The following is a 27,201-nucleotide window of genomic DNA, read 5'->3' on the forward strand; positions in this document are numbered from 1 at the left end:
GATGGCTACCTGAAAATTATTGTGATTAGAAGAGTGCACACAGACGCGTGACAGCACGCGCTATAAAACGACGTTCATTTGGAGACTGAATCAAAGAAGACGGCACCGTTAGCGTACACTGCTCAAATACATTTTGCGACGAGTATCACGAGACCTCTTCCATACTTTCGCTTTTCCCATTTGAGTGTGCTATTAGCTTGCGTTCATTGTGACCATTAGCATAGCATGAAACTGCGTTGACCAATCAGGGCAGATAAAAGCCTTTGGTCGCCGAAAATTGTCTTAAATTGGGAGGGAGTTGCTATCTGTGCTTGTAGTGAACACTGGGTTGGATTATCTGTACTGTACAGTATTCTCAGTAATCATTCTTCCATTAATATTTAATCAGTCAAAATTCATTCATCATCGATGACTTTCTTCTTCGGCTGTCTCAGTGAAGTACATCATTACGTGGGTAGCACCCAGTGTGCCACCTGGTGTTCAAACAGCGACACCACTCCAGATAAACTGGTACTGTACTCCTAAACATATTTAAAGCACACACTGTTTTATCGAATGTCATTTAATTCCTTGCACTACAACCACATACTGTAGTTTGAGTGGAACTTTTTAATGGGCACTAGATATTTTTCTTTCATTTTATTAATGTATTAAGTTATTTTAATTAATTTTATTGTGTATTCTACAGGCTGTCCATATAGTTTAGACACAGAGTTGAAAATACAAATAGCCTTACACATTTCATAAATAAATGTGATTAAATCAGCACTTAACATACAGTAGAGGCCAAACGTTTATACACACCTTCTCATTCAACACTTGGCTTTATTTTCATGACTATGTACATTGTAGATTCTCACTTAAGGCATCAAAACTACCACGACAACTATGACAAATAACTAACAAATGTTGAGTTACGGACTTCACAAAGGTAAAAATAATAAAATAAATACATAAATAAAAAGACACCCTTTTCTCTGATTACTTTTTTTGCACATTCTCGGCATTCTCTCGATGAGCTTCAAAAGGTAGCACCTGAAAGGGTTTTCCAACAGTCTTTAAAGAGTTCCCAGAGGTAAGAATGTCAAGAGTTTGTAAAAAAAAGTAAGCAGAGCAAAGGATGGCTATTTTGAAGAATCTATAATATAAAACATGTTTTCAGTTATTTCACCTTTTTTTTTTTTGGAAAGTACATAACTCCACATCAGTTCATACATAGTTTTGATGCCTTCAGTGAGAATCTACAAAGTAACCAGTCATGATTATAAAGCAAATGCATTGAATAAGAAAATGTGTCCAAATTTAACAATAGTTTTCAGTTTTACATCTTTTATTATTAGTGTAGGAATCATTATTTTCTTTTATTACTTATTATAGTTATCTTATTGGTGAATATTTTGTCAAAAATAACACACACGTGTGACCAACTAATAGTATAGATTTTTTTTTTTTAATACAGTATATAAAATTGACCAAATTATGATACGCGGGGGATCGGACCAAGCCAGCGATATACTGGGGCAGTGCTGGTTCTGGCAGGGCCACCACCCGAAAAGGCTTAACGTAGAACCATGCATTATTTTCAGTTTTGTGACGATATGACTTGGGAAAAAAAAAAACATATTTCTTATCAAAGGCTCGGGCTACGTGGAAAATTGTCGGGCTATCTCAATTTCCCATGTTAGGAGCCCGGCTGGGTCCTTAGCCTGGCTGGCTGGCTGGCTAAATCTCAGGCCTTTAGTCGTGAAAATACGGTACTGTACAATAAGGACCCGTGTATTACTATGTTTGTAGCAATTTCATTGAGCTGGCTCTTAAAGTATCTTCAAGTTGAAATCGGCTGCAGTTACAAACTTACACAACCATTAAATATAACCTTTGGGCAAGGTTTGGATAGATGGTAAACTATATACTGAATGTGTTGTACCAACCTGTAAACAGCCCTCTTGTCAGATTCGAGTTGGGTCTGTGGGTCAAGGGTCACACTGACAGAGTTATTTCCTCCTGCGGAGGCTGCTGGGATATTGACCTGTGAGGTCTTGTTGTTCTGCTGGGTTGTGCCCGTCATCTGTGAACCAAAATGTAAGGACAAAATGAGGATACAAACCCAACAGTGTTCAAAAACCAACAGATACAGAGAAGAAGCAGTGTTTATATGTGTTTATAAACAATGTCAACTGCTACAATTCTAATCATCATGCAGCTTCGAGTAAGGTATTTTAATAATCACTTCCCAAATGCAATCAGCTGTGACATGCATTTCATACTGGCAGACTACAAATGAGAATTGACAGGGAATTATTTTGCACAACAGGGCAGCTCTTTTATAATCAACTTGTTAAATAAAATGAAACAGAAGACTCAATTAAATATTACACAATGTGCAGGTCGTACATCATTTAAAGATTCCTGTTAAACAACTGTCAATTGGCATTTAATAAATGAAACACGTTGCTGGCCATTTAACCTGAATTAAACAATTTATTATTAGTAGTATTTATTATTATTACATTTTTTTTCATTTTCATTTTATTATTATTATTTTTTCATTTGTTATTTTAATTTTATTATTATTATTTTAAAAATGTAAAAAATGTTTCTCTCTACCTTCTATTTCTCTGTTTAGTTTGTGCATTCCAGCACCCCACCCCCACCACCATTCTTGTGACAGGTTGGGGTGGGTGAAAGCTTCAAGTCTTAATCCCAGCACCAAATGGGAAATAAATTAGCTTCTTCACACTTAACTAGCTCTCATTTGCATTTTTCTAACATGCAAACTGCTTCTCTCCTCTTGCATTAATCCTCTGGGTGAAAGCAGACAGAGGTGGTGGATGATGATGATGATGAGGAGGAGGGTGAGGATGAACATGCTCTACTTCCTCTCGGTGGGATTGTCTGCACTGTGGGACAATGGCTAGATCCAGATACATTCAAAGTTTATTAATTAACACTGACCTGTTACACACATCACACACTGTGGTAAGCTGGTTGATGATGAAGTGTTTGTTACCCATCCATCCATCCATCCATCCATTTTCTTACCCCACACACTTATTCTGACTCGACTACAGTAACCTATGTTGTATTTATTGTTGGTGCACCCTGCGTGCAATATGTATTATTATGCATCCATTGTTGTTGTTGTTTTATATATCCTGATGTTATTTTTTCCCCATTTTATCAGTTTTGCATCATGTAATATAGATTTTTAATTTTAATTTATCGTACAGTCTCCCACTACACAGTAAATTCTGTAGAGTAAATTTGACTATTTAGAGTGGGATCAAATGTTTTAGAGTAGACTATTGTTTACACTTGGAAGAGAGTAAAATAAAGAATTGGAAAATAATAATAATATAAAAGTCACTCAAGTGTTTAGGAATAAACTCACGACCTTCCGCTTGGGAGACTGCCACACTACCACCTGAGCTATGCAACTCCTCCTATTTGCTTATCTCCAAGAAGAGAAAAACAATGTTTTTGGTCTCTTGCGAGTTAGGAAGATTCCAGCTGATACTAGCGATATACTACACTATAACAAAATTGATTGTAGAATTTACAAGAAATAACTGGCAAAAACGTTGCTTATTCTTGTAAAATTGCATTTAATAACTGTGAAAATCTATTACAGTATGTACTGTATATAAATTACAGTTACTTACTGTATTTACTTTTTTAAGAAATCAGCAATTCACTGTAATATAATTTACAACTGGTTCTTGTATTCTAATTTACAGGAATTTACTGGCAACTAGAGTTGCCAGCAAATTCCTGTATACCTAAATAATGCAGTATGCCATTGTAAAATCCATCCGTTCATTTTCTTAACCGCTTATTCCTCAGAAGGGTCGCTGGAGTGCTGGAGCCTATCCCAGCTGGCTTCGGGCAATAGGCGGGGCTACACCATGAACTGGTTGTCGCAGGGCACACACAGACGAACAACCATCACCTAGGGACAATTCAGAGCGCTCAATTAACCGGCCATGCATGTCTTTGGAATGTGGGAGGAGACCGGAGCACCTAGCGAAAACCCACGCAGGCATGGGGAAAACATGCAAACTTCACCCCGGAAGGCCGAAGCCCGGACTTGATCTCACGCCCTCCTCACTAGGAGGCGTACGTGCTAACCAGTCATCCACCGTGCCGCCCTCATTTGTAAAATCAATCCTCGTTCTGCAGCTGAATGCATAAAAGAATGTTAGCTGTAATGTTGCCTGTTTATCTAAAAAATGCATTGTGAAGACGCTGCAGACTGTGCTAAAATATTACTAAATTCCCTGAATTCTTGTCCTTGCTCCGGTGACAGTACAGGGTCCGCTATTTGCTTCTTCTCCTATAGAGATACCCGCCAAAATCCGACTATCTTTAAATATTTACCTGTATTCCACATAAATACATACCAAAACAAAGTTACTGTTAAATTTACAGTATTTGACCGCTTATTATACGGCAAATTACCGTACTTGGTGTATACAGTTAAATAATGTAAAATTAAAAAACAAGAACATTTTGTAATTTTTTACTGTTGATTTTGCAGAAATTTGTTACAGTGTAACACAGCAGCTCCGGCAGTAGATCGGCTGTCTCCCAAGCTGAAAGTCGGGAGTTTGCTCCTCAACCCTTGAGTGGCTTTTATTTTTTATTTTTTTTATCTTTCTTTATCTAACTCTCTTCCAAGTATATTACTCTAAAACTGAGTCTATTTGGTCCCACTCTAAAAAGAGACAAATGTATTCAATATAATTGACTGTGTAGCAAGTTTTAATTTTGACATTTTGAAAAACTGTAAATTAGTGTGATTTACATTTAGATTTAAGTGAGTCAGATCACACACACACACGCACATGTTGGGTTTACATTTCTAGGGGTGACATCTCATTTACATAATGCATTTCCTAGACCCTTACCCTAACCTTAACCATCACAACTGACTGCCTTACCCTAACCCTTACCCTAACCCCAACCAAAACCCAATTCAAACCTAAACTCTAAAACCAAGTTTTGACCCTCAAAAAGAGGTCTGCCTCATGGAGACCACCAAAATGTCCCCACAAGGACACCTGGTCCCCACAATGATACTAAAAACCCAGAAAATGGTCCCCATGATGTCATAAAAAACCCGCGCGGACGCACGCGAACATACACACACACACACACACACACACACACACACACGCACACGCACACACACACACACACACACATTATACGCTATATGTAAACATACTGCAGGTCTTACTTGCACAAGTTTTGGTTGAACCCATAAAGTAAGTTCTTCAAGTCACTCACTGTACACTCTAAAAAGAGAACTGTTGACCAATTTAAAAAAGTTAAATTAAATTTAATATATTCACTTTGGATTACCTCTGGATTAATTTAATTCAAGTGAATATATTAAGTTTAATGAATATATATTCACTTTGGATTAACTTAATTCATTCGTGAGTTACCAATTTTTTAAAGTTGGTCAACAATTCAATTTGTAATCCTAAATAGGTTCAACAATTCTCTTTTTAGAGTGTGGCAGACCGCACACTGCAAAAAACAATTACTAATTTAAGCATTTAGTAATAGTTGAGATACAGTATATACTGTGTGTACAATAACCCAATAAAATACAACCGTGTACAATAATGCAAATATTTTGACCTTACTACAATTGTATGCTCATTTATCAGATGTAAAAACTTACTTGATTTCAACATATCGTATTTGTATAATGAGGGAGCGTATGGCCTAAGAAAATCAACACTCGAGGGATCTATTTTCGTAGACAGGCACACGTGGGCTCGCCATAAAAAAGGTGCATCTCAGTTTTCGTGCAGAGGCAAGTCTAGCCAATATTTCTCCCAGCGGATCAGGAAAGTTGGTAACATATGGTAGGCTGCGCTCGGTCCAAAAACATTTTCATGCCAGGGCAAGTCCAGTTAACGTGTGTTTGTGAATTTGCGAGACGTGCTAGGCCTCTGTGGCCGTCCCGGCGCACCGAGCTGTTGCACCCCATCGGTGCATCTCCAGTTTGGTGACAAAAAAGTAGATGCGATTTTAGACTCTGTAAGACCAGGTCTAACTAGTGGTGCAGGTGGTGTAACATGATTTTAGTGGATTTAATTGAGGCTTCACGTTTCGGTACTGTGGGGTCGAGTTTTTGTTTGATTTTGGTTGTTCATTTTCTTTGTTGTCTGAGTGTTCAGTGTTTTGTTTTGTGTTCCTTGTCTTTCCCTTTGTCTCGTTATGTGTAACCACATCCGCCTGTGTGTCTTCCTTTCCCCTGTCTGTCAACCTATCAGTGCCCGCAGCCACTTGTGTCTTCCGCAGGTGTGTCTTGTCAAGTAATTAGCAGAGGTGTATTTAGTTTGTGGGGTTTGTTCAGTCATTGTGGGAGCATTGTCTATATTATGTGTTGAAGTTCATGTGTCAAGTCCTCATCACAGTCAAGTCGTCCTCATCACAGTCAAGTCGTCCTCATCACAGTCAAGTCGTCCTCATCACAGTCAAGTCGTCCTCGTCACAACCAAGCAGTCTACGTCACAGCCAAGTCATCTTTGTCACAGCCAAGTCATCTTTGTCACAGCCAAGTCATCTTCGTCACAGCCAATTCGTCCTTGTCACAGCCGAGAAGCCATAGCCCCAGCCAAGTCATAGCCACTCCACAGCAAGTCAAGTTAAGGCAAATCAGGTCCTTCCACGTCACGCTCGTTACTGTCATGGTGACCAGTCTATGCACGTCTTGTCCAGTCATGGCGACCAGTCAATTCTCCTCCCGTCCAGTCATGGTTGTATGCTCACCATTCTCTCTATGGTTTATTAGAGTACCACGCATTGCACACAAGTTTACCTGTAGTTTGACCTACCAATGTCATGCACAAACACCAGCAAGTCTTTCTCTGTTTCCACATGTGAAGCCCGATGTGCATTCCGACCACACTGATTCTAACGCAAATGAGGGATGCCACTGTAATGGGAAAAGTCTACGCCGCACAACAAAGCAAATGCTCCGTTACACCCAACTCTACCTCAGCAAGTCTACAAAAATACCATAGGAAAGAAATCGCCACCCATGCGTTAGCCTGAGCATTGCGCTAGACTTGCACTGGGAACAAAAAAAGGACCTTGGATGTCAGGGTGTGCATAAATATTTGCCAATGATTATCTTTGGGCAAAATGGTCCCCAAAAGAGCTATGACTGACTATGAAAAGTGAAAACTTTTGAAAGAAGAGTGCTACAGCATGCGTGAAATTGCAAAGATAATGGGCCATGATCACGGAACTATCAACAATTTTGTTGCAAAAGGTCAACAGGGTTGAATTTTTTTTTTGTAGAAATATTGGGTTTCACATTTAAAAATGTTTGCTATCTTTGTTCAGTGTTGTGTGTGAATTCATTCAGAATCAGGAGTGGTGTGATTAATAGGAATATTCTGCAGCCAAAATGTGTGATCACATATTGTAAATGTGACTTTTTAGTGTTGGTCAATTAATGATTGTTTTTATTTTTTATTTTTTCCCAATTCTGACCAACCTGTTGGCTCTCCTGGTACGATGGTGGAGGAACACGCTGGGTGGCCATCATTATCACTGCAGGTGCCGGGGACACATGTTGCATCATGGGATAGCGTCACATTGAGACTGAGAATGATAGAACATTGAAAAGAGGAGTCAAGTGATTGAAAATTGTATGACTACAGTAGCCACCAGGTGCTAGTAAGAAAGTATTGTATTTCCAAGCATGTCACACATACTATTTTCGATTTACCCAAGCCACTATCAGTTCCCATCTGTAAGCGCTGCACATAGTTGACAGAGACACTCGATGCATCATGATAATTGTTTGATTGTGCAAACACAAACACCATGTTATTTATGTAAATATATGTTACATGTAAGCGGGTTCATAATTATACTGGAAACAAAGCTATGGCCAAAACAGGGGTCTGCGACCTGCAGCTCTGGAGTCACATGTGTCTCTGTAGTCCCTCTCCTGTGGCTCCCTATGGAGCTCTAAAAATTGTTATATATATATATATATATATATATATATATATATATATATATATATATATATATATATATATATATATATATGTATATATATATATATATATATATATATATATATTTATTTATTTTTTAATTTTTTTAAAATATATTTACTTTAATATTTTAAACAAAATATTCTTTGAATGAATTAATGATGAAATTAAAAAAATGAAGAATTAAGTACAGTATTAAAAAAATGTGAGAGTCCAAAGTTTTAAGTTGTCAGAAAAAGGAAGATTAAAGGTAGATGAAAAAGGTTGAAAAATTACCTAAACATGTCGAAAAAAAGTTAGTTAGTTAGTAAAGAAGAAAGAAAAAAAGCAGAAAATTACAATAATTACCAAATATGTCAGAGAATTGACAAAAAAATGGCAGAAAAGAAAATGTTCAAAAAGTAACGATAAAATGTCCATAAACAAAAGAAGAAATCTGGGAAATGACCATAAAATAGCTACAAAATGTCCAAAAAAGGAAGAAGAGAGGGAGAAAATTACCACATACACAAGTTTCTAAAAATGTATTAAAAAAAATATATATATATATATATATTAAAAAATACAAAAGCAAAAAACAATCCAAAACTAGTAGATGAAAGGTAGAAGAAAATGAATCTTAAAAGTATTGGATGCTGCATAATTGTCTGTTATGGTGCAGCTCGAATTAGCTATTGGGCCCTCAGTACATTAGACTAAGACTAACTCACAGTTTCGTTCATCACAATGTTGAAATGTTTTGCTGCTCCAGGGAGATTTTTTGTTATTTATTTGGCCTAAAATGGCTCCTTTGAAAGCTAAGGTTGCTGACCCCTGTCCTAAACAAAGCTGTAGATTGTAATTATGGCTTGAAGGAATTATTTTGAAGATAATTTGTCATAGTGCAGCAACTTTGGTTGTCTCCACATGAGGACAGCTGGGTCATTGTTGAACCGTTATCAAGCCAATCAAAAAGGCTAATTAGGGCTGTTGTCAGTGGGCTAATTGCTATCGGCCAGGACCCCACACAGCTAAATGCTTTACCCTGCGGAATGCCACTGTCGCATTCACCCAGTCACTGTAGGAGCTAATTGGTTCAGGGGTGCATTGCACACACATACGAACACAAATAGGCCCCCTGCAATCAGCCCAACTTACTATAGGCAAGCACAGCAGGTGAACCATCCCGAAGCTACAGATAACCTATGTGTTTATGCTGCATGAAAATATCCTGTAAATTGCCACTTTGAGCCTGAGGAGAAAGGGTGTTTTGGTGTAATATAATAAGGTAACCAATGATGCCTAAATAGATGTAACTGCAAGCCTTAAAAAATAAGTCTTCTTCATTAATGGAGATATAAAAAAACAACAACTATATTTCATGGATTCAAGATGCAAAATCAAAACCTCTCCAAAAATATCTGGGATGATTAAATACAGAATACAGTGCCAGAGTTGAAATCTGTCACAGTATGCAATAGAGCTGCCAGATTAGTCGACTAGTCATGACAACGTCGGTATCAAAACCGTCGCCAATTAATATTAATAGTCGATGAGTCGTTATTTATGATTTATTTGGCGCTCTGTTTTTGTCGAAAACTGCCTCATCTTGCACTCATCTGCGACGGAAAGAAAATCATTATGGGTAGTGTAGTGTCATGACTAACTGTGTTAGCAACAGAACCTGAAACGTCTGGCGCATCTCAACCATCTCAACAGCTCATGGTAAACCTCCCTTTCATGTGATAAAGCAGCATTTAAAAAGGAAGCATGTTGTGGCTGATGCTGAAATTTTTTTTTGGCATAGTGTATATAGTCATGTCTGAAAGCTAGCATTAGCACCGTGTGTGTAACATGATGTTCTGTTTGGCACGCTAACATATTTGTAAGGTTTCACCGAGGCTTTAGTCAGCGAATTCGCGTTTATTAAAAACCAAAATACTTTGCCACCGTTGACGCCGAACGTGCCTCTTCTCGGAGGTCACAGTGTTGCGTTTATGAACTTGGACATTGCAAAACTCAACAAAACATGACAGCTTTGCCACAACCCCTCAACGGCAACACATTACAATAAAGCACAAAATAGTTTGTTACATAAAAAAAGTTCCTCCTAATCTTGAAGGATTTATTTATTTATTTGTTCATTTTTCAGGTGCATACCATATCTTGTTTGCGTAGATCAATTTACTCCTTTTAAAATACACATACAGTGCTTCCCATGTTCACCGTGTTAATACTTGGGCGGGCCACTCAAGTAAACTGGCTGCCACCGAAGAAATTTTCAAGAAAATTTAATAAAAATATATATATATTTTTTTTAAAGAGAAAGAAAACCATGTCACGACCAGATATACCGCATATAACGTTACCTCGCCGTCACTCAGAGACACAAGTAACACGACTGAGAACGCCCCGCGCGACTACTGTTGGTGATTAGTCGACTAGCAAAATAATCGTTTATGGCAGCCCGAGTATGCAATTAATGTGCTTTTGTACGAGTGCTAAAACTACGAAAAAACATCTAGTTGAGGTGCAGTCTAACCAGGAGAAAAATCTCAGTTTTTACTTTCTGACAGGCTTCTATGTCAGCACTTCCAAATATCATCACGCTGGCAACCAGTCATTTCACATTGTCTCTCACTGAGTGAGTGGAGTGTGAAAAGGGCTCTACAGTTTACATGCATTAAATGATTTACTCCTTGGATAAAACGACAGTCTTCTGACAAAACTTAACTACCTATTACAAAATCAGGAACTGATTATTCCACCAGGTGTTCGCACACCCACATAATAAAACAAAATAGACCATTATAAAATAAGACTGTAGGTCATTTTTGGTGACTTTGTGGATTTCATTTTATTTATTTTTTACTTTTGTTTAGTGGTGTGCATGTCTGCGCAAGTCATTTTGTGTACTAATTGTGTCTTCTGTTTTTTGCTCTCATTCCAACTGTTATCTGCTGAAAGGCATCTTCTCTGTTATCTGTCCTCAATTTAATTGCAAAATACAGCCAGCGTGTTAGTGATTAAATGGAAAATTGTGCATTAATTGATGAGACTGAAGATAAAGCAATTCCAATTATGGCACAGTATTTTAGAGGGACTCTCAAGTTTCACCATCCCTCGAGGGAACAAAACCACAAAATAGCAATTTGGAGCACGGAACAATGCCAGTCTATAAAAATACACAAACACACACACATTTCAAGAGCATCCTGAGTGTAGATGTAAAACAGTAGTAAATACATCACAATTGTAACTTTTCATTTAAGTAGTGAAGTGACTAACTGTAATAAATTATTGCAGAAATCACATTATATATTGCAAATCATTTGGAAATTGCCTGCAGCAGCAATCAAAATTCACTAGCTAGCATTAAATGAAAAGTGAGAAGTAGGCATAAAATTATTCCCAGTAACATCAAAGAGGTCTGTGAATTTGGATTGGAGGCAAACATGCACACACATGCAAACAGTGCTTTATGGTTTTTGTGCAATACAAAATTCCTCTGTTTAATAGTCAACGTTCAGACAATTCCAAGGTGTAGACTGTAGCTCTGCCTAACAAATGCAAAATTAGTCACTGCCACGGCTTCTACATGCATATTTGGTTACACATGATTGCCTCAAGCCTGTACTTCAAACGAGCTGTTGCATATCAGACAAGGTGTGTATAATGTACAGAGCTTCATTCTTCTCAACCCTTAATTGAAAAGACTCAGAAAGCAGTCACAACAGTTCATGCCATTCAGACTGTGAGATGTCTAATTTATTAAATGCAACATACTACTGTTACTGCTTATCTTCAGTCAAACATAATTGCCTATACACAGTATGCAATATCAGACTTTTACATTTACAGTACTACTATATACTTGGGGTCACCAATGTGGCACTCTTAAAGATTATTAACTCATTCAAACCCAAGAACGTATCAATATTTTTTTTTTAATATTTTGTCCTGCACTCCCAAAAACATATACTGTACAGTATACTTTTTTTTTTTTTTTAAGCATACAGAAGGCTTTGATACAGCTTCTGACAGGAAGAGGTGGTTTAAAGCATTGGTAGTTATTACAAAAAAAAGGCCAGCAGGTGGCAGCAGAGTATAAGAGATCAGCCAGGGCCATGTTGCAACAAGCTATTTTTCCCTAGTGTTTTCAACAGGTTTGTGAATAATTATGAAATTTAGCTATATTATAATGCTAATTGTTGCAAAACTGAAACAGATACAAATATACTCATTTTTCCTGATAAAAGAAGAGACACTAATCTTTCTTTTGGTAGGTTCCCTGTTTTTATAGCAATAGAACACAATATTCCGTGTACCTTGCAAAATCAGTCAGAATCCAGTAAAACAGCCGGGAGCGAAGGGGGTTGCTTCAGTGAATAGGGCTGGGAGTGAATGAGTTAAAGGTGATTTGAGCACATTTGTTATTTTAGAAGTGTTATTAAACAGGTGGCCCATTAATCAATACCCAAAAAGGTCGGTGACTACTTTTCTACAAATGGTATTTCACTTGTATATTAAGGCACTCAAAGCACTTCACACTGCCCTGGCATTCACCTATTGATGGCACCGCTCTTTCCTCAAGGACACTTGGACATGGCCACAAGGGCCAGGAATCGAACCCACAACCTCTGGGTGGGGTGATGACCACTCTAGCACTGAGCCACGCCACCTCCTATACTGTATTGACTCCAAAGAGAGGGCCAAGAATCGTAAACGATAAGTCAACCGTTGATTTAACATGAGTATTAGTACTGCTAATTTCATCATAAAGTTTTGAAATCTACTCTACATTTTATTTTGTAAACTCAAACTGTACCCTGTAAAGTGAATTCAGATTGATGAAAATGTGCCAATATGGGGAACTCTTGTAGTAGTCAATTGAGGAGTATTGCATTAAACTGTCTGTTTTTCGCCATTTTTTAAAACAAAAGGGAAAAAAGTAACATACCATATTTAGTGGTTGAAAGTTAAGTGCTCTAGCGAGCTAGTTTCAATGTCAACACTATATGCATCTCTGCAAGACATGAACATGAATAAATGTTTTTTTTTTGTTTTTAATAAGGATTGACTCGAAACATCACATTATCGTCAAGCCTAATTTACAATGCAAACAGAGCACAAACACCATATATACTCTTGGGAACAGGAGTGCACGTAAACACAGGCTTAATCCAAAAATTCCAACACCAAATGTATGTGTATATTTCAAAGATTTACATTCAGACTCAAGTACATACACACTCAGAGGAAAATATTCTCTCACTTTAGGGCTTTAGGCTACAAATCCCCTTCAGTGTTAACCTAGCTCGACATACACCGCAGTCAGAATCCTGTTGACACTCCCAGACCACCTCATTAACCTGTTCTAGTGGCGTTCCCCCCTGCCTTGAAGTACAACAACCCCCTCTTCAATAACGCATGCTTAAAATTCATGCTGGTATCATTTATTCATCTGCCCATGATGGCTGGACCACTTTTTGAACACCAAGTACTTGCATTGTGTCAGACATTGCTGACCAAAAGTGGTGAGAAACTTTGTTGTCACTGACAACATTTACATGCAATCAGTCCTTTCATAACACAAATATTGCCAAAATTCTGGTTTTGAAAGGCTATGTCAACATGCGCAAAAACCCAAATATGCTCTTATTTGGGATTTTGGGTTACCCCTTTTGTACCCGAATACTTGTTCATATACATGTGGCTGGAATACCTCGTTTGAGTAAGACATTGGTTTGTATTCTGCTCATGCTCTATTCGCAAAGAATCTTGGTCTTTTAACTCATTCACTCCCAGCCATTTTCACTGAAGCAACCCTCTTCGCTCCCGGCAGTTTTACTGGATTTTGACTTATTTTGCAAGACCCAACAGAATATTGTGTTCTATTGCTATAAAAACATGGAACCTATCAAAAAAGGATTAGAGCCTATTCTTTCATCAGGGGGAAAAAAGTATTTATATATATATATAAATTTGTATCTGTTTCCATTTTGCAGCAATTAGCATTAGAATATAGAGTATATATATAGAATATATATAGTTTCACATTACAGTGTTCCCTCGTTTTGCGCTGGGGTCAGGTTCCAAAAAGTACCCGCAATAAATGAAATTCTCAAAGTAGTTAGCTTTATGTTTTACATTAGTTATAAATTATTTAAGGCTCTAAAACCCCTCACCACACAGTTTATACACTTTTCTCATCGATGCATTTACATTTTCTCACATTTGTCTCTCGTTTAAACATTTTCAAAGTTCAAATTTTACATTGAAGTTGCCGTGATAGCTAGCTTGACTTCACTTTTGGACGTTCGTAGTTTTGATTGACATTAAAGATGTGACCAAAATCAACACAACGCTATTCCGAACTAAAATTCAATCCTAATTTAGGACGCTAAGAAACCGCTAATTAATTACACCATCATTGTATGATACGGCAGAAGTCTCTGACGTAAGTGGCTAGCAGCTAGCTAGCATTACCAACGAGTGGCTGGTAGCTCTAAATGAGTTTGACAGTTGGTACCTGTTATTTTTCAATATTCTGGACCAAGGCTAATTTGTAATTCAGGCTCCATGTTTAAAGAAATGGAATGTTCCTTAAATGGTATTTTCATTATTAAAAAAAAAAAAGAAAAGATAAATAGAACTTTGTCTTGATGCACTTTATGGAACACTTTTACCCATTAAAAAAAGAAAAACATTGAACTCAAAATGTCAAACAATGCCGTTTAGATTTACAAAATAAATTAACACAAAGTACTATTTATCTTTTTTTTTTCTCTTTTTTTTGCTGATCCGAAAAACGATCCGATCCGTGACTCAAATCCGTGATCCGATCTAAACAGTGACTTTTGTAATCCGTTGCACCGCTAGTGTTTATAAGTCCGTGCGTCTGGCGCGCAGCCCACCAGACAACGCAGAAAATAACCACACTTTCACACTTTATTAGTGTGGTGAGTGACGTGACTATAATGTTAAAAATGTAATGCAAAGCCCACAATATATAAAATTGGAGATTGTGTAGAGTAAGTGGTCATTTATAATAAGAAAGCATTGTCAATCAAGCAAAACATCTGTAAGAATGTCAATTTCAGTGGGGGGGGGGGGGGGGGTTTCCCCTCTGATGTTCTAACAAATTATTTATTGGTCTCGTCCTTATCAATTTCAATTCCGATGACATTTTATGCTTAAATTCAAATTCTATAACCGTTTCTACTTGATTCTTTCATGCTGAACTTCTTAATGAATGTCCTTCATATATTCAAATATGCCCTACAGCAGTAATAAAGACATCAGGATTTCCCTGGGGCATGACAGTTTGCAAGATTCATTGCTTCCTTTCTAACTGCTGACAATGGCATCAGTGGTCCAATCACATGGCAATTGTTGTTGTCTTTTATGCAAATGTGGATATTACACATTCCAGTTATATTGGGATTTTGCCTTTGAAAAGTCGATTAAAGTCTCAAGTAAAAAACTACAATACAGTGCAAAATTCTTGTAATTCCCAAATGACAGGAGGAATACATGAAGATAAACTCATTAACATAGCTAAAAGCCCTTATAATGAGGCGTGTTCTTTTTTTTTCTTGATGAGGGGCCTTCTAAGAGGGAGAAAGATGAAAAGAATATTCAGATAGCACCAAGGATTTCTCAATGACTGCTGAATGTTCTACTGTTTCCAAAATATCACTGGATAAAGAAAAATAGTTTTATTTAATAATTATACCTTTTCAGATTATGCATTTTAAATATTTAAACCAATATTAGCAGGGTTGTGTGCCGGTTACTTTATACTAAATGTAAATCCAAACAGCATTCAGCATCCAAACCAGAAAGTGAATCATAATTGATTTATGTTTGTGCCTTTGATGCACTGTCAATTTGAAATAATGTCCTGTTTTTTTTTTTATTAGATATTTTATTTAGATTTGTTCTATTGTATTCAGCATTTATTAAAGGTTTTTTTTTTTTTTACCTCTTTTAATACACTTCTACATGGGCACCATTAGTTGGACGAAGGACATCAAGACGGTACTCGATTTCTTGCCATGTTCGCTGTAGCATAGCCTCATCAATTGTGGCAATGGCATCAGTAATCCTTTGCTTAAGGTCAGTAATGATAAACACTGTGTGTTTTTTTAAACACTGAATACAGTAGAACAAATCTCAATAAAATATCTAATCAATTGCGATTTTAATAAATTTTTTAAATGGCAAAGAGACTTTATGGACACCCTGTATATATATATATATATATATATATATATATTTTTTTTTTTTTAAAGGGAAGTCAACCTAATACATTTCTTGACAATAATATGTTATATGTGACCTCACTAGTCTAAACATGGCATTCTGATTAATATTACATTTGTGGAATATGAGTTATGAAGCAAAATCCAGCCGATTTTATCCAGCACAGCTTCAGGAAACAGGTGAGTTGTGATTGGTCGTTGCCTGAGCCCTGAGCAACATTTATGTCATCTTCAGTCGACAGAATGGCCGCCCCCTGAGATGGATAAAAACGGCTAGATTTTGCTGCTAAACTCATATTCGACTAACACAATATTAACCAGAATACCATATTTAGACTTGTGGGGTGCATAGAACATATTGTCCAAAAAAATGTTTTGGGGGTTGAATTCCCCTTTAGCAAGCTATTTCAGATTGTATATCCATGTGTAGAATACTAGAATGTTAGCTTAGTCAAAACTGACTCATTCCCACTGAATAACAAGATGGATTTGTTTCCTGACCTACCAGAATGTAGGAAGTGGAAAATATTCATGGAGACAGATGCTTTGACTAGATCACTAGCTACCCACTGAGCAGTAGAAAAAGTATACATCATTTTGAAGCACTCTTGTTTTTACTTATGCTCAAAGGAATTTGGTCTTTAGCTATCATTGACCTACTGTACTTGATCTATTTAACATCCTGTGAACAATGTGCTTATCAACTGTATTTGTTTCACTTTATTTATTTATTTATTTTATTTTATTTATTTATTTTCAATTCAATTTACTTTGCACGTTATGTGTATACAAAATGTCTTTTATGATCAAATGGAAAATAAGATAATAGAAAATTGCCATTAATTTGATGCAGTTTTAATTAAGGAACATTGGGATGTATAAGTATTTCTTTAAAATTATCTGTCATATGAAGGGATGGATGTTTCTGGATGTGTGTGTGTGGACCTTTTATGTATCTAAAGTACAAGTGGTATCATCAAATTTTTATCTGGAGAAAAATAGGTATCCAACATCAAACAAATGCATCATACAAAAGCATGCAAATTATTAAATTATTTAAAAAAAAAAATCAATATAAAAACTTTTTGGCCTTTTTTTTTTGCATTTTCGATAAGAATTGGCATTCCTAGCATGCTTTGCTGCGGGTATAACTTGCATTTGTGCTTGTGTTTGTTGATATATTTAGTATTATTTTTATTTTTTTTAAATTATTATTTAAGTTTACAAAAAAGAATACTTATTTCAGAATTGGAGTGGGCATTCTGGCCAATGTGGCCGACCCGACCCTCACCTTGATCGGATTAAAGTTTGGCGAGTAGGGATGGGTACCTTTCACATTTGAATACTCGATACTGGTACTCAACGTTCCCAATTTTCAGTACTTTTGTACTCTTTCAAATAAATGTTCATCGTTGTTTATTTAACATTAAAATGCTTTAAAAAAAAAAACGATTTAACAATTACTTTTCAATATATACAGCTTGACAAATAACAAAAATGTAAAATCTACAACAAATGACCCAGAGAGGAATAGTGAAAAAAACTAAAGTTAGAACGTGGACAATGCGGGCCAGACCGAGGCGGCAGCGGCACCCACGGGGCGGGCGGTCTCTCGGCCGAGCCGCCGCTGGGGCTGCCCGCACCCGTCTGTCTGTCCGCACCTGTCGCTACCGCAGGCTGCCCCCGCAGCTCCGGACCTGCCGGGTTCCTGCGAGCCTCAACCACGCCCCCTCTCTCTCGTTCTTCGCACGGGAAATCCTGCGCGAGTGGGTGACATCAGTACACCAGGTACACATAATGTTGCGTTGAAGTGCGCCATGGAAAATCGTCAACTCATATACTCCCTCACAGTCACAACTTAAAACAACGTGCTTCAAAACCAAAACATGGCACCGTTAGATTTGATGTGAATCAGTGCTCGGTAGTACCGACCCAAATCGGTCCACACCACAAAAAGTACCGTTTTCGGTACCCATCCCTATTTGCGAGCGTACCTTTTTCTGCTAAATGTTAAATAAATGTTTTTTGCTGCACTTGGGACACAAATGTTCTAAAAGTGTTATACTTATTCAATGGCAAATTTGATATTTTTGTTAATCTGTTAATACTCCTCAATTATTGCTGTGTAATTCCAACAGTGACATGTATTTAAAAACACTGCTATTTAAATTACGTGAACCGAAATGTGTCCACAGTTATAGCACAGCTAAGCATGGAAAACGTGCAAATTGGAGCATTTGATTGTTTAATATGTAACTATGCTTGGCATAGATAAATCAATGTTTGTTTTTTATGAGAAAATAATGATTTTTGCTCAAATTAACTGGAAATGGATCATTTCCCGCGGCACACCTGACAATATCTCACGTACACTGGTATAACAGACCAGACCAGCATAAACGGCTCCTTTTATGCATCAGAGATCTTGCGTTGGAGAAATTACCACTTGCTGGAAATCATTTTCAATACAAAAATATCACTGGATGCATATCAAGACTCATTTAACTTCAGCTCTTATTTAGAAGAGAAATTATTATACTATATAGCTAGGGTGACCAGATTTTTTAAAAAATTAAAAAGCGGGACGGTTAAACATACAATTAATTTTTCCTAATTTAAAGGGAAACTTCAGCCGTGATGGCATTTTCACTTTCATAAACTCTCTTTATGTATTTTTGCCAGGAAAATTATATTAGCTTGTATTTTCATTTTAATCAATTTGTTTGGGATACATCAGAGAATAACTAAAATATGCCCCAGTTTAGCAGCCAAACATTAACTACGCTTTGATAGCTGTCTGTTTTTACCCAGGCAGCTAATTAGCAGCCTGCCAGTCCAACAAAACTTGCATCGCTAAATGTCAAAAAATCTAAGCCCAATTGCCACTAAAATTTATACGCACATTCCTATTCTTGTCCACGTCAACCTGTAAAAGTAAAAAACACCAATCAGCACAATATTTTTGATGTTGTGGAGGTGGTAATGTTTAATGTTTTTTTTCCTCATAGAAGCTCACCTTATGTCAATAAAATCTCAAATAATATGCTAATCGCTTTTATATTTTCACATGTTGAGGTGCACAAGAGTGTGAATGTGCATAATGCATGTTTTGGTGACGATTGGTCACTGTTTTCAGACACTAAGTGACAATAGAACGTGACAAAACAAGCCAAGAAACATAATTACGATGCTTGCCTCCTTCCCTCTTGTGACGTTGACACGGTGAGATAGGGGGAAAAGGCAGGCCATGCGCAAAAAGTGGGTGGGGCAAAATGTGTAAAATGTAGTCATATAAAATGCGTTAAATCACTACTGAGTTTTTAAGGGGGGGGGGGGATTTTAGTGTGTTTTTACATAGAGACCTTTCAAATAAGTGCCCATGTTCATATCAATCAAGCGTCATTTTTTTAAATTTATTTATTTATTTATTTTTTAATTTAAAGCTCAGTATTGTTCATTCGATTTGACATCATCATTGCTCTCCTTTTTTATTTTTTATTTAAAAAATAATAATAATAAAAAAATATATATTTTTTTTTATACATACATACAGTATATATATATATATATATATATATATATTTTGTATGTGGGTGAGTATGTGTATGTGCGTGTGTTGTGTGCGTGCGTGCGAGCGTGTGTGTATTCATCAGTTCACCTAAAGCCTATTAAAAAAAAATCCCATACTAATAATATAATATAATAATAAATTGCCAAATGCAGAAACATCAATGTAAGTTATCACGATGTGGTGGCTCTCGCTAACAGACAGAATTAAGTAACCAGAATTAGGTTAAAAAATTCTATATACGTAGACCATGTTTCTATAAATTTTGATATTTGGTTTTTATTTGAGGCAGATATTTTTTCCATTAAAATGTGATTTATGAGGAGGTTAGACCATTGGTCGATATTCAGAGTTTGTTTATTTTTCCAGTTAACAAGAATTGTTTTTTTTGCGATAGTAAGGGCTACAAGTGTAGATTGAAATTGTTTATGTGGTAAGTCAATTGTTGTTAGGTCACCTAGCAAACACAAGTTTGGAGATAAAGGTATCCTACAGTCCAAAATAGCGGAAAGTTTTTCTAAGACTTTAGTCCAGAAATACATAACCGGAGTACATAACCATAAAGCATGAACATAAGTGTCTGTAGTGTTTTGTAAACATTGGAGACAAATGTCGGAGTCTGAGAGTCCCATTTTCTCCATCATATATTGAGTAATGTATGTTCTGTGAATAATTTTATATTGGATAAGTTGTAAATCTGTGTGTTTTGTCATTTTAAATGCGTTTTCACAAACTTGAATCCAAAAGTCAGATTCCGGTGCTATAGACAAGTCTGTCTCCCATTTCGAGATGGGTAAAGACATTTTATCAGTATATGAAAGTAACTTATATATTTTTGAAAGTTTTTTTGTTGTTGTCGGAGAAAGCTTGTTAATATCTTCAGCCAAAACAGGCGGTTGGAGCGTACCCCGAAGTGTTGGAATTTTTCTCTTTATCATATTTTTAACTTGTAGATAATGTAAAAAATTTCCGTTTTTTTTATATTGTATTTTTGGAGCAAGGATGTATATGATATAAACATATTATCTGAGAAGAGATGGTGGAGATGTGTAATTCCTTTCTGCTCCCACACACCTAAATAAAGCTGTTGGTTGTTAAGTTGAAAGTCGGGGTTATGCCATAGGGGAGAAAGCCCACAGGGCTCCACTTGGGCTTTTGTCAATTCTAGTGCCTTCCACCAGGCAGTCAGGGTGGCGGAAATCATTGGGTTTTTAAAACAATTATGTCGCTTAATCGATGTTGTAATAAAGAGTAAATCTCAAAGTCTGAGGTTATTACAATCCTTCTGTCCTAGTTCCAGCCAACAGTTAGTGTCTCTATTGGGTTGTGCCCATAGAACGATATATTGTAGCTGGTTAGCTATATAGTAGTACATAAAATTTGGTGCCTCTAGACCACCTTTGGATTTACTTTTCTGAAGAGTAGATAGACTAATCTTTGCTTTTTTTTTATTCCAGTAAAATTTTGTAACGGCTGAGTCCAACAACTGGAACCATTTAGCCGTAGGTTTAAATGGAATCATTGAGAAAAAATAGTTTATTTTGGGTAAAACTTTCATTTTAATGGTGGCTATTCGTCCTATTAGAGAAATAGGAAGATTATTCCAGCGCTCCAAGTCACTATAAATGTTATCCAGAAGTGGAGAAAAGTTTAAATGAATTAAATCAGTTAATTTAGGTGAGATTTTTATGCCTAAGTATTTTAGCAGGGTTCCATGAATTTTCTGTAATAGGTAGAAGTGTTGATTTTGTCCAGTTAATAGAATAATCTGATAACTGTGATAACTAATCAAGCGTCATTTTAATCACAAGCCCAATCTTCGTCAACTGGGGTTTGGGGTGCAAACGAAAGACGGCCGACGAGCGAAAGGCGGCTGACGGGGGTAGTCATCATTAATACAAACAGTGTTGGGCAAATTACATCCAAAATGTAACATATTTCATATTATTAGTTATTTGTGTTTGAAAGTAATACGTTTCTTTACAATATTACCGGAACCAAGTGGCTATACCGTAAATACTGTATAAACAATTGCTGGTAGAGGACGTAAGGTACTAACTAGTAGGGGCCACGTCTCCATGCGTTCCATGTTGAAAGGACAGCACCAAAACATAACAAAAATCAAGGACGCATGTTCTGTTTTGAAAATTGGTTGATTACGACGGCATATTAGGGCCACATATAAATATATATTTTTTAGAGGGTGGGGGCAATATTCTGAGAAAGAAAACTCGCAAATGTTCCACTTTTTAAAGTCACAAATTTGCCACTTTATAAAGTGTCAAATTTGCGAGTTTATAAAGCGGCTAATTTGTGAGAAAAAAATTGTAAATTTGCGAGTTTATAAAGTGCCAAATTTGCAAGTGTATAAAGTGGCAGATTTGCGAGAAAAAAACTCATTTACAAATTCATACATTTTGGTATTTTTTTTTGTACAAGTAGCTAAGTTGATGTATCGAATCTGCTGCTCTCCATCATTCACATGCATTTACCTAAAGTATGCTAGCTTCTGATTGGTCAGTGTGTCAGTTGAACCACCAACGAATCCTTATTTGTCGTAAGTTTCTGAGTTTTTTTTCTCAGAATATTACCCCCCCCCCTTCCCCCTGAAAAAAAAAATTATATATGTACGTGGCCCTAATACGCCGTCATAGTTGATAAATGAGCAGATTATGGCTTCTTTTCAATGTAAGTCCTTTGAAGGAACGTTGTCACCATGTGTCGCCACAACGCTTAGCTGGGCTGCTACTGCGTGCAGGAATGTGAGGGCAGTTGATTTGCTTGTCCTTTTGTGTTTGTTCATGAATAGAGAGGGGGAATATAACAAGTTGCTGTGCTAGATTGCTAATCACTGGTGAGATAGAAATGTCATGAGTGAATTCGCATTAACATTAGCAGTTGCAGCATCAATCACCGCAGAGAGTTTCACAACGGGCCAGGGTCGCTGTCAGGGCTACCTGTACCAGACATTCAGATTTGGCCAGTGTAGGTTGTTTTTTTAATTAACTGTATTTACAGCACAGATATACGTACATTCAACATGACACCAGATTTTGTTTTCTATTCTTCATTTCTTCGGCTTTTGAAGTAAATTTTTTACATGGTGTGTTTAGACTGACACACGATGCCTGGAACAAGATGACAAACTTGTTTTCCTAAAACACGGGTTGAATGGTAAATATTCCTCAATGTTACTTGAAGCGCTGCTGTAATCAATTTATTTATTTGCACTACATTGAGCTGTACAACCACATATTTTGATTGGGAGTGTGTGACAATGATTTGTGTTATTTTTGCCCCCCCATTTTTGTGTCTTCTATACAAAATATGTATTTTGTGAACAAATGGGAATAAATGATATAAAATTTCTATTTTATTAATTTCATGTAATGTTAAGGAAAAATTGATATATGGGGGGAAAAAAACAAAAAATTATCCATCCATCCATTTTCTTAACCGCTTGTCTTCACAAGAGTCGCGGGGGGCGCTGGCTTGGGGCAGTAGGCGGGGTACACCCTGAACTGGTTGCAAAAAAATTACATAAAAAAATATATATTTACAAAACATTCAGTTATTTACATTTGAGATATCTATATTATTTTTATTATATTTTTATTTTATTATATTATTATTATTATATCTACAGTATATTATCTGATATGGTAGTAGTGTGATTATTTACATTCAAGTATTGCACAGATTTTTGATTGGGGAGGTAGTGGTGTGTAGATTATTTCACGGCTTGGTGGTAGAAGCTGTTTTTGAGCCTCACGGTTCTAGACTTTAATGTCCTGTGGTGTTTTTGCAGGGGAAAGGAAAAATGAGTGGTCAGGGTAGGAGGGGTCTTCTTCTCTGGCTTTCCACAGTGGAATCATTAAGGACCCCTGCCACCATGGACACCCCCCCCCCCCCCCCCTTTCCCCTCTGGGAAACTTGATGAATAGAATAGAATAGAAAATTCACTGTCACATGAACAATGAAAATCTGTTAGGATCTCATAACATATATATATATATATATTTATTTGTGTGAGTAAAACTTTACTCACTTGCCAAAACACAAAGTTTGAGAGTTTGCTTCTTGGTATGAAAAGCAGTGCATGCCTTATTTCCTCAACCCACAACCCCACCCTCTCCTTTCAGATGGCAGGACATCTGGAGTTTATTTCAGCACGAAAGGACATTGGATCTCCCCTGAGCGGCTGACTGGATGGGTGGCCCACTGTTGTCCAGTCCAACCTTATTGAAAAAGGGAGCCCCTCACAAATACACACTCACACACCTCAACATGTGTTGTAACATTAAGGCTGAAACCCCCATTAAACAACGACTCAATCAATCATTATATAATTACCACTAACCATCCAAAATTAAAAAATTACACACATATATTGTATTATATGTATTGGCTTGAACTTTGTATAAGTACAAGTTCTGAATATAGAGTGATTTCAGTGATGTCATAAAATCTGCGTGATGTAAAGAAATTAAGTTAATAGCAGTGATTCTTAACCCTGGTTTGATCGAACCCACAGGTTTGGTGTGTCTCAGGGGTTCGGCAGATGGTTTGTGATGATACGCCCCGCATGGAATTTGGTTCGCTCAATAGTCGACTTATGACTTTTGTGATGGTACGTCGCGATTAATTTATTATGAGGTATATGCCAGGAGATTTGATGAAAAGGCGACTCTTCGTGTTAATTTTGTTCACCATGTTTGGGAAGGTTTTTGTTTGTTGTTGTTGTTGTTTTGTTTTTTGGGGGGGTCACATTTTATTTTTCAATAAAGAAGTGTTCGGTGAAGGCACATTGGAAACTGGTGGGGTTTATTACTTCCAACGAAGTTAAGAACCACTGGTTAAGAGGTATGCATACAACCATAACCTAATCACAAAGCCGGCACAAATCAAAGCCGAGGAACATATAGGAGAAAAGAATGAAACTTCAACGCACCTCATTTACAGTTAATTGTTTTATTTGATTTCACATCTAAAATAAATGTCTGTGTAGGCTAAAATTGTGAATTTAAGGATCCATCCCTTCACACAAATGTGTGAACATACAGTGCAGTAGGATGGAAGCAAAAGAAAGAGGGGGAAGATCGGTAAATCCTTGCCAGGGAGTGGGAAAAAAGTGAGAAAATGGAAAGAAGTGTCATTTAGAGTAAATGGCATCCAAAAACCCTCTCCAATTATCTTTGCTTACCATGCCACACAGGCTGACTTAATTAAAATAACTTGAGAGGAAGCGGAGGAAGGAGCTGCCAGTGATTGAGGGGGCAAGCAGTTGATGTACTGTATCTGCACTGAAACACAAAGCTCATACATTGCGCAGGCTGCCGACCACTCTGCCTTTTCAATTGCTGACTTCAAAAGAGGGGAAAAAATACATTCTTATAAATATTTTTTGGCTGGGTGGGGGAGGGGGTGCGAGTCTCTCACTTCTCAGAGATGTAATTGCACCAATTCTTCATTTTTATCATCGCTGGAATATCTGTTAGGGGTATAAGGGGGCATGGGTAATACAAAGGAATAATAAAACTGCATTTGTTTTCATCTTGTCTGATTCTCCCCCTCTTCCACAATTCATCTGCCTTTCTCTGAGAAAACCTTTGACAGTGACCTTTTCACTGTGTTTCTATGGGAACAACACCCAACCACTTACTATATGACTGGCGCTTATCTGTGATTGTGGAGACAAATTTGGCCCACTTTGTGTCCTAAAGTATGCATCACATTTAAAATGTAATGCCTATTTTTTATTTCATGTGCACAAAAATGCCTAAAACATTTGCCACAACAGGTCTAAAACATGTCATTTCATGTTAAGACGTACAAAGAGTTAAATACGTTTCCACCATATCAGGGGTAATACAAATCTTAAAGGGCCCCAAATGTATTATTTTTTTCAATGACACAAAGGGGCATTTATTGACGTCGGTCAGGCCCCATGCAATAATACTGCAATATTGAAAGCAAAAAAATAGGGCCCGACCGATTAATCGGCCACCGATTATAATGGGCAGATTATTGCCCTTCAAACATTTGCCAAAACAACCAGCCAATTAGGCCAAATGGCAGATTAATTTTGCCGAAATTTCCGACACTGTGAAAGTACCCCGAATGCACTATTTTGCTTCCGTGGCATTAGCAACTAGCAAGTGTGTAGCGTGTTATTCTGGTTGTTCTGTTTTCCCCAAGTCACCTTTAAGCTGTTTAATGACATCACAGTTGGGGTTAACTGTAAAACTAAACACACGACAATAAGAATATCATCCATTGTATATTTAAACACAAAACATGCTTGGTTTTTAAAACATCGCTAACCTAGCGTTAATGCTAAAAGCGAAGGGAGGGTCCCATTCAAATGCTAACCGGAAGTTAGCATCAACTTTGGGAGTGTTTTTCCTTTAAATCACGAATATTCACACACAAATGCTGTTACAAACAAGGGTTACAAACAAGGATCGCAAGTCACTTTTGACAAAGACAGACCCCGACCTCCCTCGATTCAACCTACTACAGTCACGCACCCTCAGCAACGCAGACAGAAGCAATGTTAGAAACAATGGCGACACAGAAAACAACCAAAAGCGGGAACCACATACATGTAAATGTAATTACTGTACTGTAATATCTATTGAGTTTCATAGTACTAATAGTGGCTTTATCAAATGTTCTCTATTTCGGTACAATTGCGTGTTTTGGTAAACGCTCACTGGTGCCGGAATAAACAACGAGCAAGGTAGTACAGTGTTGTTGCTCCTGAATATAGTGACAAATTGATTTTCATGCCAATGAAACTCGAAATTTCATTTCATACACTGTCGTTTGATACAATTGGCCATGTTTTAAAAGCCTACTAGGAGGCTGCTTCTGAATTATGTGGCATCCGTTTGTCATTAATTAGTTAGCTAATCAATCATGTAATATAGTAATTAGAAGTAAGAACAAACTGATCCTCAAACTGATGACGTAGTGTTGATCTACAATGTTGCCAATTCCGAGAGAGATTTTTTGTCTTTGCCCCCAAAGAAGTAGAAGGGGGAGGGGAGAGATTAAGGAGACAAAGGGTGTAGTGTGAAGAGGAAATAATTGGATTGGGCCTTGCAAAAATGTTATTTTCATTCAAAACACAAAAATACTCAAATGAATGTGGCTTCCAATTTGACAAAAATTGTAATAGTTGAATGAAACAAAACATGACCCCCTATCATGAATTCAAAATATGGGTGTGTAATGTCATTCCTTCTACAATATTACCGGTGTGTTTTCTTGAGTGATTAAAATAATAAAATAAAAAATTATATATTGTGAAATTGACACTGTAAGGACGTGATGACGTATTCAGTAACAT

The 27,201-nt window shown here is 36.9% G+C and overlaps 1 protein-coding gene across 2 annotated transcripts in view; it reads right to left on the reverse strand.

Annotated features, from left to right (window-relative positions):
* The window catches only part of LOC144036631 (homeobox protein PKNOX2-like), a 120,465-nt gene that overhangs the window by 47,550 nt on the left and 45,714 nt on the right, over window positions 1-27,201 (reverse strand). Inside the window, exons 3-4 of one of the 2 annotated variants that reach the window (XM_077547417.1) lie at window positions 7,523-7,629; window positions 1,932-2,068 (exon numbers count right to left, since the gene is read on the reverse strand). In XM_077547417.1, the coding sequence (XP_077403543.1) occupies window positions 1,932-2,068; window positions 7,523-7,609 (224 nt within the window). In that variant the 5' untranslated portion in view covers window positions 7,610-7,629. The remainder of the gene's footprint in view (window positions 1-1,931; window positions 2,069-7,522; window positions 7,630-27,201) is intronic. The other variant, XM_077547416.1, reaches the window with a different exon arrangement.

This window comes from Vanacampus margaritifer, chromosome 16, assembly GCF_051991255.1.
Source record: "Vanacampus margaritifer isolate UIUO_Vmar chromosome 16, RoL_Vmar_1.0, whole genome shotgun sequence".
Lineage (NCBI taxonomy): Eukaryota > Metazoa > Chordata > Actinopteri > Syngnathiformes > Syngnathidae > Vanacampus > Vanacampus margaritifer.